Source organism: Gopherus flavomarginatus, chromosome 5 (assembly GCF_025201925.1).
Source record: "Gopherus flavomarginatus isolate rGopFla2 chromosome 5, rGopFla2.mat.asm, whole genome shotgun sequence".
NCBI lineage: Eukaryota > Metazoa > Chordata > Testudines > Testudinidae > Gopherus > Gopherus flavomarginatus.
The window spans coordinates 158,899,700-158,920,849 of NC_066621.1; the positions used below are offsets into that span (position 1 = coordinate 158,899,700).

At 39.4% G+C, this 21,150-nt stretch overlaps 1 protein-coding gene across 5 annotated transcripts; it reads left to right on the plus strand.

The window, feature by feature from the left end:
• The first annotated feature begins 130 nt into the window (after nucleotides 1–130).
• Nucleotides 131–19,081, plus strand: KLHL28 (kelch like family member 28). Of its 5 annotated transcripts, none has more exons than XR_007774611.1 (6): nucleotides 131–251; nucleotides 3,928–4,033; nucleotides 5,874–6,772; nucleotides 10,386–10,829; nucleotides 12,671–12,773; nucleotides 14,096–14,176. XR_007774611.1 is itself a non-coding variant. In XM_050954691.1 (6 exons), exons 2-6 carry the CDS (start codon nucleotides 3,992–3,994, stop codon nucleotides 15,163–15,165), a joined length of 1,758 nt encoding a protein of 585 aa, XP_050810648.1. In that variant the 5' UTR covers nucleotides 135–251; nucleotides 3,928–3,991; the 3' UTR covers nucleotides 15,166–19,081. The 5 variants fall into 5 exon arrangements, 4 of the variants coding, with proteins under 4 accessions (XP_050810651.1, XP_050810649.1, XP_050810648.1 ...); XM_050954691.1 differs by lacking the exon at nucleotides 12,671–12,773 and adding an exon at nucleotides 15,002–19,081 and having other exon boundaries at nucleotides 135–251; nucleotides 14,096–14,304; XM_050954694.1 differs by lacking the exons at nucleotides 12,671–12,773; nucleotides 14,096–14,176 and adding an exon at nucleotides 15,002–15,114.
• Nucleotides 19,082–21,150: the final 2,069 nt, after the last annotated feature.

A 21,150-nucleotide genomic window follows, 5' to 3' on the forward strand; every position in this document is an offset into this window, starting at 1 on the left:
CAGAAAGGGCAGCGCAAGGCACTATGGGATTTGTAGTCTCCGGGAGCTTGAGAGTGAGGCGAAACTGTCCCGGGAGGCTAGTGTCATGTGACCCACAAGATGGAGGCTGTACCGAAATGGCCGTTGGGAAGGCAACGCTCTGGAACCGCGGGTTTGGGTGCCCGGAAGTGACGTAAGGCCTCTGTGTGTTGGTGTGTAACAGGAGGCCGCGGGCTTTGGTCTCGTCCCGGCCTCTCGCCCTCATGACTCAGGTGAGTCGAGCCGGCGGCGGAATGGCCCCTGCGCGGGGAGGAAGAGCCCCACCGCAACCGAGCCCCGTGTGCGGCGAACAGCGCTCCCCGGTGGTCGGGGGCTGGGCCGGGCTGCAGTGCGCTCCGCTCGCCCGCCGGCCCCGAGCTCCTCCGGGAGCCCAGCTCGCGCTGCGGGCCGGGGGCTGCTCCCGGAGAGGAGCGGTCCGGTGCGTGGCTCCTGCACGCGTGAGGCGCCCCCCCCCCGCCGTCTTCAGGCTGCGCCGTGGCGCCCCTCGCGCGCCCTGTCACCCCCTCGAGTCCGGGGCTCGGGCCGTGACCGTCCCCTGGCTTCACTGTGCAACGCCCGTCGCAAGCGGCAGCGCCTCGTGCCGCTGGGCGACCCCCGAGTTCAGCCTGGCACCGCCGCCGAGCGAGCCGGGTCCCAGGCAGGCGGTGCTTCCGTTTGGCTTTCTTGAAATGTTTCCGAGGCTCCCCCAGCGGCCCAGAGTTCCGGCAGCGTGCCAGGCTGGGACCCCCAGTTCTGGGGCAAGGCATCTGGCAGACTGTGCTGTGACCAGGGTTGCTGGAACCTGTGCTGCCAAGGAGCCAGGAGGATGAGCTGGTGGGAAATGAGGCAGGATTCCATAGGAAAGCTTTTCGGTTTCTGGCTGTTTTGTCAAAATTGTCTCATTCTCATGGAATGTTTTGATGAATTGGCATTTTCTGATGAAAAATGTTCCATTGGGAAATTGCCATGTTGATAATGAGGCTTTTTAGACCAAACCCAGCATTTTGCATTATACCCGAAAGTAGATCGGGAAGCAAGGCAGAGCTGGCAAAACAAATGCAATATGCTAACATCATGCCACTTCACCAAGTAGGTAGGCCTTCTGTTATCATTGAATCTTTAGAGTTGTCTTTAAGAATAGCCCTAAGTAAAGAACATTTAGTAATCTAGTCTGGAGGGGACAAAGGTACTTCTGTCTTTAGTGTCCTATGATTTGTTGGTAGAATCTAGAAATGGAACAGGCCTGTTAGGTTTCAACTAATCCATAGTTTGAGGAGATTGTCAATATAGAGATATTATTTGTATTGTAGTGGTACCCAGAGGCCACATGTGTGTCCTTCTAGCATATTTTCCAAAGCTGTGCCTCTGAGGGAGTTAAATAAGAGGCAATTTGCTGTTAATTTCTTCAGCTGTAAACTTGTGTCTGAAATGGTGGTTTATTTGTTGCATATTCCCTTTTCTATACTATGGTGTATATCAGAGTTAGAATAAAATTAAGAAGCACAGACAAGAAGGTTTTATGCTACGCAATGTTGGGGATGGCATTTTTTTCATTGTAATTTGACTCACGAGTGCGTGTGTACGATGTACTGCATTGTGGTTGCTTGACAAACTTAAAATTAAACTTGGTGAAGCTCTTAAATGTGCATTAGGAAACAAGCCTCTACTGGACAGGAGAAGACCTAGATGGACATGTGCTGTGATTCTAAGGCTTTATGGTACAAATGAGGATTTGGGGGAGGCATTTCAAAGCTCCCTTGACCTGGAATAAGCACTTGAGCCCTTACTTCCTATTATTCCCATGTAAAGAAAATCCCATGTAGATAGTTGGGGGTCATTACATAATATTGCTTGTAAAAAGAGGATAATTTATAGGTCAAGCAAATGTAATATAACTTTTCCAAGATAATCATGATGTTCCTAACAATAATTCTATTGGCATTTATTGTACTTCAGTTTTAATTTTTGTCCTTAGAAGGGACTAGTACTCAACAGTTCATCTAAATGTTTTATAGGAACAGTACCATGCTTTGCTAAGTGCAAGTTATTTGAATAGACACATTGCTCTGACTAGTGAACATACCTTGTTCTAACTTCATGGCTAACAAACTAAGTAAAGATATATAGATTCTGTGCACTGTTGTTTATTTGGCGATCACAGGTTTTGTTATGTGTGGTAAATCCAAATGCAAGTAGTCACATTTAATTCTGTGGGACTGCTCACATGCCAAGTTATGTGTACAAGTTTTTGCAGGATCTGGGACTTATTTCATATCACACTAATGATTCTGGTTCTCTAGCAATCGTCTTTTAGGATGTTGTTAGCTTCATGTGTCTATTCGATTCTGCGTACTCCTAGAGTAAAATTAGGAAGTGAGGCAAAGAAAAATCATCTCTGTAAACAAATACACTTAAATAAAGGAAATAAAAAGAAAAGAAGCAGGGGATTTAGCTGCTAGATTGCATCACTAAGCTTGTGAATACTGCAAATTCAGTGACCGTTCCGTGACCAATTGTCACAATCTTGTTTTCAGAGAATTGTGGTGAAGGGTTTTCTTAAAAACCTGATAGAAGATTATAATAGGAAAGGGGTAAACTTGTGTATTTTCCTACACAAAATTGTTTTTACCTTGGTTGTAATTCTTTACCTCTTTGCTAGCGACTCCTATGTTCTATATTTAAACATTGTCAGATAATTGTCTCCCTCCAGACTCAGTACTTCACCAGTGCTCTGCTTTGCAAATTAGGTGTCAGGGAGTTATAAAAGTGGTGAAGAGAAACTTGCCAGTGACCACAAGTCCTTACTTTTTAGTACCAGTTGACAGGAAGCAAAATGATGAAACGTTGTAGTCAGTTTAACAGATGAAAATCTGATTTATTTAAAATTCAGAAATCTGATGGGCACAATGTTCATATGTATTTTGTCTGGGGTCATGAACAAGAGTGGATCTGTCAGTTGTAGTCTCTGCCATTGTTCAGCTTGTTTAAATACAAGGAAGAGGTGAAAATGTGCAGTATAACAATGGGGACACAATGGAATGCTTGAAAAGTTTACAATTCAAAATGTTGTTTCCTTCCAGTTGATTTATCATAATTTCTTATGCACAGTATCTAGGTTTAGAAGTCTGTTCCTTCCTCTGTGCATAACCTCTATGGCTGATGCTGGTAGCAACTGTGCATGAATAAGTGGAAATGATGGCAAAATCACACTTGAAAATTATTTGGCCAAATCTTACCTCAAAGCCCATTGATTTCAGTGGGCTTTCAGAGTCTAGTGCTAGGTGTGCACTGCAGATTTCTGCCCCTAGAGCTGTATTGGTCAGGGGTGCAAAGAGGTGCAATTCCTGACTGACGTAGCTTGTGCAACCAGAAGCCCTTAGCGTGCATGCAGCTGTGCCAGGATATGTGCACTTTTACCAGTTTCTTTCATTTGTAGGGAATGGTTTTGTTATACTGGTAAAAAGCTTGTATAGTTGCATCCTCACTAGGAGCCCTTTGCTGGTATATTATGCTAGTATTCCTGTACTGGTAAAGCACATCTGGATGTAGCCTAAAAGGGTAGAATCTGTCTAATCATTATCTGAGAAGGAAATTTTATTGCCTCAGTTTTTAGCAGTCGGACTCTTTTTCCCAACCACAAATTTAATAATTCTGGCTGCAATAAAATAGTAAACAAAAGAGTTACTTCTGTGATTTATGAACCAATAACTATAAAAAGAACAAACAATTATTCTCAGAATAGAGGCTGGGGTGTTATATTTATTTAATAAATAATAAGTGTCACAGTTCAGTGCAGTTACAGCTGTATTTCCCTTCAATGGTCCAACCTGGGCATCCACTCTCAGGCTTCCAGCTCCCCAGCCATTGCCTTTCTGGGTGGAAATGTGTGTCTCTTTGCCTTCTGCCCAGGGTTTTGCCAGGCTGAGCGGTTCCCTGCCTACACCGTGTTATCCCCAGCACAGACAGGCTGCTGATGGACACGTGCTTACTTCCTCTTCAGAGACGGTTAACACAGGTATATTTGCTATAGTTATAAAGTACCACAAAGAACTTTCTATGCAAGCCTTCTTTATTCTTAAGGTAAAAAGCACTACTAAGAAAACATATTGCAAACAATAAAAGAACCAAATAAGCTTACAAGACATCACCCTAACATGGATTCTGGCAGGAGCAGTCCTCCAACCTCCCACCCAAGGGGATTCCCTTGTGGTTACAAATTCATTACACCTTCAGCTCAAAAAAAGCGCACAGTCCTTTCAACACTACACGGAGGATTGAGGTCTTTTGTAGATCAGGGTCTCATCCATTTGCTGGTTCAGGAAGAAAGCCCACAAGCCAGTTTAAAATTAGGCTAATTATTCAAAACCCGTTTCTTTGGCCTTTGGTCCCCGGAGAATGCAATCTGAACTGGTATATGTGAGCCTCTCCAAGGCGGTGGCTTCAGGGGGTTGATAACAGAGGAGACGTACATTAGCAGCTCCTCTCCCTTCTAGAGAAGGTATGTACAATGCCACCGTAGCACACAATTGCATTTTTAATATACGGTACCTCAGAGATATTAACCCTAATTCAGTAAAGTTTATCTTAATTCCATAAGGTTTGTTCAAGATATTGTCAGTCTGTCACAATAAGAAAAATAGTTTTGTAGGCAGAATGGCCCCTTATAATTGTTTGTTAGAAATTCTTCTGAAATGAGAGATTCTGAAATAAGCACTCCCATTCTTTTCTAAAACTACAATAATTTAATTTAGTAAAGTTTTAGAAGTTTTCAAAGCACTTACTAAATATTAAATAATGAATCCTCCCCAGTGCTCGCATGAAAGAAGGAGGAAGATATTGAACCTCCTTGCAGAATATTAAATTTTGAAGCGTGCACGGCCCCTGCTGTCCTCCAAGGACATGTATAGTAATTGTTTCCTCTTCACAAGGTTTGCTTAGTACAGGAGAACCTCAGAGTTACGAACACCAGAGCTATGAACTGACCAGTCAACTATACACCTCATTTGGAACTGGAAGTACACAATCGGGCAGCAGCAGAGCCAAAAAAAAAAAAGAAGAAGCAAATACAGTTTAGTATTGTGTTAAACGTAAACTACTGAAAAATAAAGAGAGAGCAGCATTTGTCTTCTGCATAGTAAAGTTTCAAAGCTATATTAAGTCAATGTTCAGTTGTAAACTTTTGAAAGAACAACCATAACATTTTCTTCAAAGTTATGAACATTTCATGGTTATGAACAATCTCTATTCCCAAAGTGTTCGTAACTCTGAAGTTCCACTGTATTCACTGAAGAGAAATATCAGTAGAGCTCATTGACTTTGAAACGTTCAGATGGATGTTAGGCAGATTTCTTCAGACGAGGGCATTTGTGCATCAACCTGACAGAAAAGGGTAGTGATCTTCAGCTCATATTACTTTGATAAGTTTATGAACTTCAAAGCTCTGTAAAAATGAACATGGTCTCTTAATTGTTTTTATTCCATCACTGTGGTTGTGTTGAGGGTATATTTGATGCAAAGTCCCAGTTTAAACACACTATTAGGTAGATAAGGCCCAAAATACAAATTCTGTAAAGGAAAGACTTTTTAAAAAATATAATAAGAATACCTTTGACTTTAAGTTAATGTGCATAAGAAAAGCACTTTGCTAGTTTGTGAAAATCAGAAAGCAAAACATGTTTTATTTGTCCAATTGGAGCATAATGCAAAATTAAAATAACAGCATGAATGATGAAAAATAAATTTGATTTTTTTAAAATGTTGTCTGTTTAATGATTTAAGAGGCCTAAGTAAAATGGATAATGAAACTCTTTAAAATAAAACGCTGAATAACATATTTCAAATTTGGTTTGTCACAGATGGACCAGTCGTCTCCAACCTGCATGCTTGCCAACTTAACCCACTTACATTCTGAACAGCTTTTGCAGGGCTTGAACCTCCTTCGCCAACATCATGAGCTGTGTGACATTATCCTTAGAGTTGGCGATGTCAAGATCCACGCGCACAAAGTGGTACTTGCTAGCATCAGCCCGTATTTCAAAGCCATGTTCACTGGAAATCTTTCAGAGAAAGAGAACTCGGAGGTAGAGTTCCAGTGCATTGACGAGGCAGCACTGCAGGCTATAGTGGAATATGCATACACAGGGACTGTATTCATCTCGCAGGACACCGTAGAGTCACTTCTTCCAGCTGCAAATCTTCTTCAGATCAAACTTGTACTAAAAGAATGTTGCACATTTCTTGAAAGCCAGCTAGATCCTGGCAATTGCATTGGGATTTCTCGTTTCGCAGAGACGTATGGCTGCCATGACCTCTACTTGGCTGCTAACAAATACATTTGTCAGAATTTTGAAGACGTTTGTCAGACAGAAGAATTTTTTGAGCTTACACATGCTGAATTAGATGAAATTGTTTCAAATGACTGTTTGAATGTTGTCACAGAAGAGACAGTTTTTTATGCACTGGAGTCTTGGATCAAGTACGATGTGCAGGAGCGACAGAAGTACTTAGCACAGCTGCTACACTGTGTCCGGTTGCCACTGCTGAGTGTTAAGTTTCTTACTAGGTTGTATGAAGCAAACCATCTTATTCGTGATGACCATACTTGTAAACATCTACTGAATGAAGCCCTGAAATACCACTTTATGCCTGAGCATAGACTTTCTCATCAGACTGTGTTGACGACACGACCGCGTTGTGCTCCTAAAGTACTTTGTGCTGTAGGAGGAAAAGCTGGATTATTTGCTTGTTTGGAAAGGTAAGGAGTGTTGGTGAAACTAAGTGGTGTTAACAAGCTGTGCATTAACATGCCCCTCCAGGTCAGGGTTGAGACAGTCTTTGGGTTGTAACTGTTTAATTTGTAATTAAAGGGCTTCAGTCTTGACATTGTCAGTGTATCAGCGTATCAGCTCCTTTCATGAGCAGCCAAATGACTAAAAAATCAAATTTAAAAAACATCAGAGGAACGGAGATGAGCATGCTATGCTCTTTATTTTTATATATGAGCTTCCTTGATACGTGTTCCTTATTTGTGCTGAGAGCTTTTCTACAGTGTAAAATATTGCAAAGCCTTAGTAGATAGTTTGGGTTGCATGTAGTTAAATATGAAATTTGTTAACAGTATAGGTATTTTCACTCAGGTTTTGCCTGAGTACCCTTTCAGGTTTTTACTCTGTATACAATTTTTGTTACTCTCCCCAATCACCAGTCTAGACTGCCAAATAGTAAAAATGTAGTTTAGGTGTCATAGATTTGCACCCTACAAAACCTTATTTGTGGGATAAAACACACCTTGTAAATAACCAGAATGCATAATTGGGACTGCTAACTCTTATTTTTCAAATGATGATGTTTGAGATGGTATAACTTTGTAAGTTACATTTTAGTGCTTTGAATGCTTGATTGTAAGTAGTATAGCTACACCTTTAGTTAAAGTTGCTTTATACTTTCTCCTACAATCCTCTGTTTTCAATTGCTTAAAACCATTTAGTCTGACATTTTCCAAACTTTGTGTGCATTAGCAAAAAGAGTTCTGTTTCTAAGAATGAGATGGGGGAGGTGGGAAATTAGGTCTGCCAAATTCAGATAAATGGTTGGATAATTTAAGAGCTGTAGTGCCTCAAATGTTTGGAACAAGAACTTGAAATTTGGCAGGGGGGTGATCCTGGGGCCAGAAATGTGCCTTTTGCTGTCCCCATGAAAATCCAATAAGATTTAGGATCAATGTTAGCCTCTGAATCTGGTAATTTACATATACCCAGTATAGTTTACTAGAAGCATTTTGTTACAATATAACATTCTCTCTGCACTGAACATGCTCCAAAGCACAGAGCTAGAATTGGATATGAGTGAATGCTTGGAATAGGGAGGGGGAGATTATGCAGCACTAATAGCAACAGCTGCTGTCAGCTCCATGGCCTAAGAGAAGCCAGATGTGCTAGTCTCACTTGTAAATGATGAATTATGTAGGCTACACAGCCCTTTTTTTGAGCAAGGGCTCATATCCTTACTTGAGGAGGGAGTCTAATGTAATTTCTCACCTTTTAAGAGACAGGGTCATCGAGAACTTGCACAAGGTCCTTCTTTATGAATAGACCCCAGTGGTCATATTCTATATACATCTCTCAGTGTTGTGTCAGATGCCTAAAGCAAACTGTATTTAAAAAAAAAAGAGAGAGAGAATAACATGTCGTCTTTTCGGGTGTTTTCCAGTTCTGATATTCTTGGGTGTTGCTTATAACATTTTCAGACAAATGTGATGTTTTGTTTTGTGGTTCATAGTATACCTTTAACACTAAGCATTAAGCCTTATTATACTGTTGTATGATAGAGTATTCACGTCACAGTTTCTTGGTAACTGCACCTGTATTCCCCCTCCATGGTCCCTTGAGGATATTCACATACGGTTTCCAGCTCCCAACTGTCACCTGTCTTTGGTGGAGACCCATGTCACTCTCATTCCTGACTGGGGTTTTAAGGCTGCATAGCTCCCTGCCCACACTGTGATATCCCAGCAAGCCAATCTGCCTAAAGGCTGGTCCTGTGCTTTGCTTTCTCTCTCAGGGCTATGAACAATGTGTTGCCAGTTTCTGCACAGCTCAATCTGTGCAAAACTTGTATTCTTAAGGTAAAAGCATTACAGAGAAAACATAAAAACAACCAAAATTCTGATACGAATGCTAAAATCTTACCAGGGGTTATTCATCAGTTTTTTTGTGATCTCTAGTAGGCCATAGTCTTTCCAGCCCTTCCTCAAGGATTGGGGCCCTTGGTCAGGAGGTCCTCTCCATTTGTTGGATCAGAGAGAAGGCCCTGTGTGTCAGTTCAAGGTCATCCTTTTATACCAAAAGCCCCTTTTTTGTCTTGTCTTTGGAAAACCCAGCTTCAACCAGCATATGCAAACCTCTCTAGAATTGTTTAGTCTTAGTGACTGGCCTTAATCACCACCCACTGTTTTTATTTCCTGTATGAGCTCTGGTAACCCTCCCCCATGGAGTAGAATGCAGTTATACATAAACTATTTATAAATTGAATACAATGGCACTTAAAGATACTGGATGGGGTTGTAATACTTTTCACAATTCAGACCGTCTCTTAGAGTAGAAAGGCTCAGTTAGTATCCTGGTAAATAACTTGAAACCAAACTTATACAATTACATGACTTAAAGAAAATTTTAGCATGTCATTTGAAGTTTTTAATTTTTGAGGTAACTATTTTTGCTGCTATGTATATATCTCTGTAAATCTACATATGATTTACTGTAGATACAACTGAATTGCTTAATTTTCTCAAATTTGATCTGAAAACATAGCTTTCCTGAAGCAAAGTGTTAATTGAAAACCACTGTTGGTACAGAAGACAATCAAGGTGGGAAATTGTCAGTTCCATAGATTTAAGGATTGGAGATATTTTAATTGAAAGTTTCAGTGACTTTCTATTGAATCAAATAGTGTACTTTTCTGATATTCTCTCTGGAGCTGTTTTTCTGCAAATTCCCACAGTGAAGTACTGATTGTAAGACTATCCCTTTCCAATATTTTTGTCAGAAATCCATTGCTTTCTGCTGTTCTCAAGCCTTTAGCAAGTGCAGTGGAATAGGGAGCTTCTCCTGTCCCCTACTGTAATTGACTAAACTCAAGTTCTTGAGTTTAAACAATCCATCTGGACATAAAGAGCTGTTTGTTTGTTTATCTGTTTTTGTTTTAACTTTTCTAATAAATTCAAGCTGAAAGGTAGCTGGGGGAAGAGCAAATGCAGATATCTGTTCCACCAGCATCTAGTTGAAATTGGGCCACACCAGGCTGCAGCATGGAATGCCTTCTCGTGCAGGACAGCAGAGCTGTAATATTTGTTGTATCTTTATCAGTCTCTGCCTTGAACCTTTCTGTGAAGACTGCGGTTGCTGGATTCTGTAACTGTCAAAGAAATAAAGATCTGGGAAAAATCCAGCTGTGATCACTGGAGTCTCATTTGGGGTGTGAAGCTTGCCCAGAGACTGCTGAAGCTAGATTTCCAATGGCAGCTTTAATACCAGTTGCCAGCAGATTTCTGGTCTTGGTGACCATACAGTATTGATATATTTCATGGTGACTTTTGGGAATTTTCTCTTCCTACCTGTGTATATATAGAAGAAGAGTTACCTCACTGAATAACTCTCTCACACACATTAATCAATGAGTGTGAAATACTCAGTAGTCTTGGATCTGGATCACTTGAGGCCTGATCCAGCTCGCATTAAAGCCACTGGAAGGTACATGGGTATGGAACATACATTTCAGTCTTAACAAATAAGCACTTCTTCGTGGGACTTAGCAAAGCTTCAAAGAGTAAAGTCTGTTCACCTAATCCAATTTCTCTATTTCTTCTCCAGTGTTGAGATGTATTTTCCCCAGAAAGACTCCTGGATAGGTCTGGCGCCTCTTAGCATTCCCCGCTATGAATTTGGAATATGTGTCCTGGACCAGAAAATATATGTTGTAGGAGGGATTGCAACCCACATGTGTCAAGGCATCAATTATCGAAAACATGAAAGTTCAGTGGAATGCTGGGATCCTGATACAAATACCTGGACATCTCTCGAAAGAATGAATGAAAGCCGAAGTACGCTTGGAGTAGTGGTTCTAGCAGGAGAACTGTATGCCTTAGGTGGCTATGATGGACAATCTTACTTACAGTCAGTAGAGAAATACATTCCAAAGGTTAAGGAATGGCAACCAGTGGCCCCAATGAGTAAAACAAGAAGTTGTTTTGCTGCTGCTGTCTTGGATGGAATGATATATGCCATTGGTGGTTATGGTCCTGCCCATATGAACAGGTATGTACTCTTGAGGTCTGCAGGATCAAAATAATATGAACTTGGAAAACCAGTGATAATATTTACCTTGTGATCAGCAGCCATATGTAAAAGTTTCTGTGCAAGATCAGTGGTAATCCACGGTGGGCCTCATTAGTTCTTGTTCTGCTGCATCAACATGATAATTCATTTGGGGAATCTTTTCTCAATGTACAACTGAAGTGTTCTAGCTAAGAGCGCAGCTCTTTTTTTTTTATACAAATCTTAAGAGAAAAATATAAATGCTTATCAGTTCTAATGCTAACAATATGAAGATGTAAATGTTTTGCATATATGTGTGCGCCATGAATAAGTATTTGGGAACACCACCATTCTGGAACTTTAGCTGGAAGATGGTCAATGTGTATGTTTTAAGAATTTAAGATTACGGCCAGTAGAATTAGAGAGGACCTGGAATCCACATGGTTGGGATTCCAGGTCCTCTCTAATTCTACTGGCTGAAATCTTTAATTCTTAAAACATACACGTTGACCATCTTTCAGCTAAAGTTCCAGAATGGTGGTGTTCCCAAATACTTATTCATGGCGCATCTTTCAGACATTAGGTATTTACCCAAAGGATGAAAAAAGATTCTAAAGGGCCATTACGTAATGCTTTTGGCCCCAGTTCACTAAGGTACTCAAGCTCATAATTAAATTGAAACTTCCGTGGGATTGCACATGTGCTAAAAGTTAGGCTTGTACTTAAGTATCTTGCTGAACTGGGGCCTTAGACTAGTTTAACAATAAAGTTCCAGTACAAGGGGATGAGCACAAAACCAAACACAATCACAGGCCCTAGTCCTGCATGCAGATCCCCATAAGGAGTTCCATCGAAGTCAGCAGTGCTCCATTCAGTTGCCAACTTGTCACCACATGGATCTTGGTCCATGATCCCTTCTGCCCGTGAATCCCCCTATACATTCTCTTTTTTCCTGGGCCATGGCAAGAACAAGACTGCCTGCTCATAACACTTGTAGCTCAGTGTTAACACACTAACTATAATCAAATTTCATGCTTCAGCCAGTCACCTGCAGGGTCAGGAAGGATTTTTTTTCCTGATGCACAATGACCAGATGTGTGTTGGTTAGTTTTGCCTACCTCTGAAGTATCAGATTGGTCAGCTGGAGGCCGGACAGTAGATTGGGTGGATCAGTGCTCTGATGTGATACAAAGAATCTTCTTTCTAGATGCCTGGCGTGTCTTACTCAGATGCTCAGGGTCTAACTGATCACCAGATTTGGGATCAAGAATAAACTTTACCCCAGGTTATGTTGCCAGGAACCATGGGGGGGGTTTACCTTCCTCGACAGCATGGAGCAGGGCTCATCTGCTGCTGGGCATCTCCCATCTAATCAGTTCCCAGCCATTGTAACGGTATTGTTGACACCTCAGTGTCCCCTGTTCCCTGCCTGTGGCACACAACAGCTTAATCTCCTTTGGACTAATGCCATTGGGCTCAATTTAGAGGTGTCTGGGTGAAATTTAATCGTTTGTGTTATGCAGGAGGTCAAGACTCTGATCTAATGGTCCCTTTTGGTCTTAAATTTTGTGAAATCTATGATCCGGCTACAGGATTAGGGCCATAGGATGCAGCTTACACAAACTTTCCCTCATTAACAATGGCAGCAGAACTGCTGGGCGTCTCTCTTCAAAAGGCAAGCTAGCAAAAGAAGACTCACTTAAAACAGCAGGATAATCAGCGAAAGGATGGAGAATCTGGCCATTTGTGAACTACCAATATTTAAAATTATTGACTGTAATATATATAAATAGACTAGTTGGGCATTGCTGACTTGGCATTTGGTTCTACTGCTGTTGAAGTTCTTGGCACTGAATTAAATGGCGAAAGGATCAGACCCCTAGTTTGTGACACAGGAGTGCCGTTCAGCTGATGAACGAATGAGACTGCATAGGTCTCTTAGAGGTGAGTTCTGTTAAATGTTGCAGGGGGCGGGGGAGTGCTCTTACATTCATCACTGGAGTAATGTGAAGTATACATATTTAAGTATTAAACCAATGTAAATTTTAAGAGAAAAATACTAAAAACAGACCTCAGCATTGAACGGTTATGACAATCTTACTCTTCTCATGCATTCGTTGCTTGAACAGCTTCTCTTTTGTCACAAAGGAATTGCCAGTATCACTCACAGTTATGAAGTTACTGAAATTGTGACAGGTATTTCTAGCTTCCCTTTTTTAAAGTTCTCTTTTGATTGAGTGGCTTTGTTTTCTCTATTTATGGACCCTGGTTATAACATGGTCATCAGGCTCGTACAAGCCCTGGACAATAGAGTAATCTGGCTGATGTTTAAATAAGCTCCTTGCCTTCTGTGCACTGCTACTCCTGGTTCCCTGTTCCTCTCTTTCCTTCTCCACCCCCCCGCCCCCACCACCACCACCATGTCACGGGCACTGCACATCTGGTAAGGGATGGCTGCATTCCTGTGTCTGTAATAACCACTCTGTCTTCTCTACAGCTTCAGCGCTGAAGAGGTATGTTTTGTGGGGCTGCATGTTACTTTCGAATTTACCCTGAAGTGAGGACATGTCCCATCCTCCGTTACTGTTCAGTGACTGGGGTTCCAACCCCTGTCTTGCCATTCTTGATGAATACTCCTTTCCCATTTTCATCCTTACCCCGGTCCAGTCTCAGTTGGTGTTGGGGCAAGATGGGAAAATCTTGAGCCTGAAAGACGACTTGGTGAAATTCCATTGCAGAGTTGTGAAATGTTCAGATTACCTGTTATTGGTGGTTGTTACCTGAATTACAGTGGCACTTGTCCTTCACAAGAATGCTCAGCCCCGCACTCTGTCTTGTTTCATGTTAAAATGTATCCTGTGGTTATGACCATAATCTGATAACCTCAGAGTACAGGCAGAACGATATTGTTTGGCTATGAGGGGATATTTTTAAACTGTTTTTGGCAATATTGTGGGCTGAATCTTCAGTTATGCCAATTCTACTTTGCTGGAGGATCCTAAGAGAGGCTGATCTTTCAGTTGTTGAGTATGTTGGCTTCCGAGCTTCTTTGTGCCAGCCTTGGTGAAAAGAAGTTAGACTGCAGGATTTTTCCATTAGCCTAAACATTTTTTCTCATTGCCTTACATAATGGAGCAAACTTTTTAGTAGAGAGAAGCAAGCTAGGAATCCCTGATGAATGTAGATAAGTCTCTTGTGGTATAAAACTCAGTGCAAACAAATGTCATTAAACCCAAGCCTTACAAGTTGTTTATTTGTATCTGCAGCATGGAACGTTATGATCCAAGTAAAGACTCATGGGAGACAGTAGCTTCAATGGCAGACAAAAGGATAAACTTTGGTGTTGCTGTCATGCTGGGCTTCATTTTTGTAGTGGGCGGACACAATGGGGTGTCTCACTTGTCAAGCATTGAGAGATATGACCCACATCAAAATCAATGGACGGTGTGTAGACCTATGAAGGAACCCAGAACAGGTAGGAATGTGTAAAATGCTGAGACAGTCAAGAGATTTTCCTGGTGTCCTCAGAGACAAAATTTCTAGTTGACTTGATAGAAGGAGGCAGGACTTGGCCTTCAGACTGTTGTGTCTTTTCCTTGAGTAGATTAAAGATCACTGAAACAATGTGATGTCATGTGAAAGTATGACTAAATATTGGATTTATCTTTCGTTTTGTGTGAATACATTACAAGAGCATTTATATTACTAATCTAATTATTATAAAATTATACTACCTTTGCTCACATTGAGTCGTACCTTATTCAGATGTAGACAATTTGAAGTCATTGGGGACTATCTGGGGGCTCAAATACTTTTCAACCAAAGGATGGCAGAATCTTGACAATAACTAATACTGATAGGTAGAAAATGTCATTTTTTAAAATATCTTTATGAATGAGGGTAAAAATGAGAGTAGAACTATCCTAAGCAGCTGGTTGTGGACAGGCGTTTCAGTAGTTCATATCCCTTCCTCCTGGCCTGACTGGGAAAAGGAGGTTAGTTTTTTGTTGAGGGAGGGTGCAAGGTAATTCAGGAAAGGAGACATGGACCTGAAGGGGCATAGATTTTTCACCTACATGCAGCCGTTTTTAAAAACACCATTTTAGGTGGTTAAAAATAAAAATATAATTTAGCAGAAATTAATGAATTTTGCATCTTTTTCCCTTTAATAGGAGTTGGTGCAGCTGTAATTGATAACTACCTTTATGTAGTCGGAGGTCACTCAGGGTCATCCTATCTGAACACTGTACAGAAATATGACCCTATCCTGGATACCTGGCTGGACTCTGCTGGTATGATGTACTGTCGATGCAATTTTGGTTTGACTGCACTTTGATGAAAAGTGTGAACTTGTGGACCTAATGTGAAGATGGAACTTTTTCTGCTTGAAAAGATGCCCAATTCATGGAGACCATAAGCTGCATTTTCTGGGGTTGGAGGAGTGGGGTGAATATTTGATTGACAGAGTTGGATTTTTTTCCCAAAAAATTGGCCTTGGTTATTGTTAATTACACAAAACAAAACAAATGGAAACTTGTTGCCAATCTAGGGTATTGACGATATCCTGTTACTGGCATGAAATGGTTATCTTAACATTAGGATACCTGGGATAGGATTAGAAAACCTAATGTATCCTTTCACTTTTTAGAGCTTTTACCTCTTCCTACTATGAAACATGCAGTTGACTGTGCTAGGAATGAGAGATACTTGAGTATGTTGTGTGACTGGACTGTTTGTTCATAGTTGTCTGGCTGTGTGTTCATATTGAGAAAATGCCAGTGCTTCACAATCTTTTTTATGAATAGTAACTAAAGGGCTGCCTTGTTTCTGAATCTCAAGGTTTGTAAATAATAAATGCCATAGTATGTTGCCTGTACACTCTCCTCTGTTACCTGCTTAATGTGTTTGGGCCTGGGGATAATTATCATGGGTGACTGTTTAAATTAATACATTTGCAAGGTAAGTTTAATGCCTTTTTATTATATTTTTGAATCTATTAAAACAAATTGCAATCAACTGACTCATTTTAACTTACCCCTATATTTTTGTTGTGGATGGACTAATGCTAGGTGAAATTACTTACCTGGTCTGCAGTGTGCTTGTAATCATAATACAAAGAAAATTTTAAAGGATTAATTCATCAACAATGCCTTGGTTTTCTTAAGTAGCACAGCAGAGTTCACAGCGTAGGTGTAAATATTTAAAAAGATGTGTCCATCCCATCCTTGGTCCTAGCAGACTTGTGTTCATATTTCCTTGTAACTTTTATTTATTTATTTTTTTTTAAGAATGTATGATTGCTTTTACAGAGTGTTCAGGTATCAAAATGGTGCTAAATGTAGGATTTACCACAAGGCTGTTACCAATCTAGTGCAGTATGCATAAAGCATGATTTGTTTTGATTGTTCTCTAGTGTATTTGTTTCTCTCTATCTGCTTGATTAATTTGTGCCTATGAAAAGTGTCAGTAATAACACAACATACTCTTAAATTTTTTCAATTGATCTAGTTTAATATTCCTGTTTTCACAAAGTTTCTAAATATGGACTGGATGAAGAATGCATTTCTGCCTCTTTAGACAAGTTTTGCCTTTAAAAAATATCACATTGAATAAAAAGCACTGGGCATGGTTATTTATACTATGCAGATATCCTTTGTAACTAAATCCTGAAGGTTGGTTCTTGTGATAAATGTGAATCTGAAGAAGTCGACTTCAGTGATGACCCTACATTTAGTTAAGCTTTGAGTGGGTAAATAAAAAATTGAGGTTGTTATGTGATGGCCATTTAAAATAAATAACTGAATAAATATTAACTTAGGTTACTAGAGTATGTTTTACTAAATATTTCTTTCTGTTTTAAGCAAGGAATCACGTTTATCTTGCATTCTGTTCTAATATTTGTACTTATACTTGCAATTCCGGTAACTTGGTACATTTTTCTGCTTCTGGGATTATTCCCACCCCGTCCCGATTTTAACATAATAATCCAATGTATGTTTCCCCTCACTCCTAAAATCCACATACTATTATTCTTGAAAGTGCAATAATGTTAGACAAAGTTGTTTAAAAAGCCATTTATAAGAACATAAAATAAGGTGTCCTGGATGTACTTAATTTATTCTGAGTTTCTGTAAAACTAATTGCAGCCAGGCGAACTGCAGTTTTCCTTGTTCTTCCATAAGCTAACATTCAGATTTCAACAAAGAGAGAACTGTCTTTTTAACCATAAAAAAATCATGTTTTACCAATGTTTGCATGAATTATGAAATCCTGCAAAGATTCTTCATACTTTACTAACTTGGTAGAATTCAGCAGGATTTGTAAGCAAATACAAAGGACAAATTTAGCATTTTATATGCTGCTTATTTGAATGACCTATTGCTTATTCTAGTTACATAGCAATAATAGCACAATTGAATGATTCCAGCTGATCTGTGATAGAAGACAGGTAGCTCTATTGTACATGGAGTGTTTGTGCAGAGAAAAGCAGTTTTAGGAACAGGTCACAACCAAAATCATGTTAGTCTGCTGTCGAGGCGCCTTTTCATTTTGTTCGAGTAAATACGCAAGCTAAACGTTTACATATGCTGTTTTGCTTTCCAGTTACAATTTCATAGCGATACCATTGATTTTTGTGAATTAAGGAGTATCTTATCCTGCATCTAAACGAGATAAAAATGCTCAAGAACCTAGTTTGCAAAACAGTGTTTAATTGAGTTTATGCCTTGAATTGGCTACACGTTTTTTGTGTAATTCAATATGTACTGAACTTTTTTAGGAGTTTGATTAATTACAGGAGTACTCCATAAAATACAGACTGAAGTCTCAGTTGAATCATTAGTAAACAAAGTTCATGTGTAGAAAGTGGCACAAGATACAGACCTAAGTGGTCTGGTGTCAATACAAAGAAAACTGTTCCTACCTGACAGGTATGGTGATGGTTCCTCAATATTTAGCTGGCACCTTTCATTTAAGGATCTCAAAGCATTTTACAAGAGCAGTGTACATTATTCCCTTTATTTAGGCTATAGTGAAACTGATTTATATTAAATAGACTTTATGTGACACTGAGGTTAATCCAGCCTATTGCTAAATTTAGAGTACTAACCCAAGCAACATTTCAATGTGCAGGTTTGATGTTAAGAATGGAAGAAGTAATAGTTAATGAAAAATCCAGCTGTTTCTAGAAGCAGCTCTGTTTAGATTGGATATTGATAGAAGTGAATCAATGTAAGATGCTGTACATCTATCAAGTTTAGAGATGTAGACTAATAAATATGGCATGTTCATTTTCTGTTTTGGGCGCTGCTTGTGCTCTTCACTGAAGTGCTCCATTTTAGGGAGATCTGACACAGCAATCAGTTTAGCATTTAAAATAAATAAACCTATTACAGCCAGTACCAACTTTCATGCAATCTGAAAGCTAAGACCTTCAAATGAGATGTCATACAACTTTAAATTATCATCCAGTTCTATTTCTTAATCACTCAAAATTATTTTTTTAAAAGCACTTTAAAATGGGTGAGAGTTTGTATGTGCATAAGTCATTGGATTTTCACTCAGATATTTAGAAGAAACTTAATAAAATGCCATATGCAAGTTTCCTGACAGTCATTGCTATTAGAAATGCTTTGATTTTGAAATAATCCTGTTTGAATCTCTGAGAGGAAAAAAATGTGTCCAGTATACATCTGTGAAGTCCCAAATAGCTAACTGTTTTACTGGAGGTAGTTAAGTGTTGCTTTTGTGAATTTGTCATCTGTAAGTCCTCATTCATTTATATGAAACAATGCAAAAATTTCCAAGTTTGCCTTAAATTCCTGATGTTTAATTAAAACTCAAAGAACTGGATGATAATTCCTATATTTTGCCTTATGTCCTGTGCTGTACTTTAAACCCAAGGAGAATTTTAACTTTTAGCAGGATTTAGAACCATTGTAGAGAGAGTACTGTATTGTACTCCGACTTGTGAGGAGTGATTTGGTTGTGAGTTTCAGATGAGAAATGTAATTCTGTGTATGTACAGTGTTTTTATGTGTACACCTTTTTTAGCAGCAGGATTTTGTTTTCATTATTGTTTACATAAGTAGCATTTGAGTTCAAGAAAAAACTGCTGAATAACTTGCATTCTTGTTCTTAATAGTGTTTGTTTGCTATTGTGATAATGCTCTGTAACAATTTGTTGTAACAGTATTTCATTTAATGTGAAATGTTTACTAAATAAATCTGGGGGGAAAAGGATTTTATTTTTACATTTTGGCTGGATGGTGAATGCAAATGCATGCTAACTTTAATCCTACTTTTAAATACAATGACATGCATATGATTTGGTCCCTTAAGGGGTTTGAGGCTTAATTTAGGTCTGAGGCCTCAGTTCCCAATCACGGATTAAGCCGAGAGAGAGAATAATTTTCAGAAATCTGCTTCTTGACCTTTGTCTGCCATGTGGCTTTTGAGAAACGACTCAAAAAGTAGCTTCAGAGGAGGCTTTTATACTGTAGTCTTAAAACTGTAACCCCTCCCCACACACAGTCACTCAAGTGACACTGTGATCTCTGTGTGTACATAAAATACAATATTTGATATGTTGTGAGAATAACCATGCATGCACACAAGGCAGCAGAGTTAAAAAGTTGTGCATTTTCTTTGTATGTGTAAACATTACATTTAACATGCTCAACTGACATTTTTAAAATACAAAATTTTTTTTAATCAAAGAGAAAAGTTCCACAATCTCTGCTTGTCTTGTCCCATTGTCAGGCCCTGCCCCACACACTTCACAAGATGCATAGGAGTAAGCCCCAGCAAGCACACACCCACTTGTGAATGTGCCTGCAACAAGTACTGGAGAGGAGTGTTCCCTCTTCTGCTCTGTAGCAGGGCTGCAGACGTGAAGACTCCAACCTGAAACCTAGTTTCAGGAAGAACTTTACATATCCTGATAAAGCTTTCTGTGATGCAAAGTTCATGCTCTGGCAGGGTGGATAAAAATCAATGATTTTTTTTTTAAATCAAATCAGATTTTTTTATTTAAACGGATTTTTTTATATGTTTTTTGAGGGAAAAAACATCTAAAGTTAGTTTTAAATAAGATACATTATAGCTCAAAGATTTCTCATCGTGGAATAGGGATTATACATTCTAATTCTATAGTATGAGACAATATATTCATGTCATGTTTAAGAAGAGTTTTGTAAATGAGTTCCAATAGTTCATGGATTTAGGGACCCAATCTTATGGGGTTCCAGGGGCTTCTGTGTAGATTATTTTGGTTAATCTTTCTATCTACTCAATGGGACTCAGTGCTCAGTCTAGAAGATACCATCAGAGATGCTTAGTTTTGCAGTTCTCAAACTGTGGATTTGTGTCTCCAGAGATAACATGCTCGTTAACAGCAAAAATGTTTTAAAATAAATAATACATAAGAGATGAGAAATTAGATCTCAACCCTATTGTCCCTCTGCAAATTTGTGAACACATAGTCAATCCCTTGCCTCTCTCTAAAAGTGCAAGTTTCAAAAAGCTCAATGAATAGAACATGGTTGGGGACGGAATAGATCTGGACAAGGACAAGAAATCTGGAGATAAATGTGAGAAGGGAGGGGCAGGCAGTAGAAAGAAAAGTGAAACTGTTAGAGCAGCATATGCCAGAAGCCTTGAGGTCTTTCTGAGTGTACCCTTCATTTCATTGGAAGGGAAAAGCTATAATGGCAGCAGGCCATAAAAGAGACCCAGTTTGGAAATATTTTAATGAAGTTCCTCTCCCTGGGGGTAAGACAGGTGTGTGTGCAAAATACAAACAATGCAACAAAGAAATGCAAGGCCTGGTTGCCCAAATGAAACAACATCATGAGAAGCGTTCCTTCTCAGGAGGAAGCTGCGTTGAAGATGATGAACATGCAGGATCTTCAGGTTGGTAAACCTTTTTGTTTCATACTTCTTAAGGACTGCCTGTCTTCCTTCTGGACTATTCTTGAATTCTCATGTTTGAGCAAAAAATATAGTTGTTACTCTATGGTACTATCATTTTAGATGCAGTTGTGATAAAAAAAAATATAGCTGAAATAGGCAGATCTTCCCTTTACAATTTAACCTTTAAAGTAGTACTGAGTGTCAGTGAATGCAATGAGTAATACTAAATGAGCAGTATGGTGATAATAATTAAGTAACTGCATTGACTTATTTTGTTTAGGAGAATCCAACCTCAACATGCAGGATTCAAGATCACCATTATTTTCTATAGTTTCAGAGTTATCTCTGAATGATAGTGTTTCAGTTATATCATGTATGTCACATAACCACAGTAGATCACTTGTAGCAA

Coding starts and splice junctions, on each gene's coding strand:
- KLHL28 (XM_050954691.1), top strand. CDS start 3,992: ATGGACACGTGCTTACTTCCTCTTCAGAGACGGTTAACACAG. Junction 6,773..10,385: donor TTATTTGCTTGTTTGGAAAG/GTAAGGAGTGTT, acceptor TTTCTTCTCCAG/TGTTGAGATGTATTTTCCCC. Junction 10,830..14,095: donor GGTCCTGCCCATATGAACAG/GTATGTACTCTT, acceptor TTGTATCTGCAG/CATGGAACGTTATGATCCAA.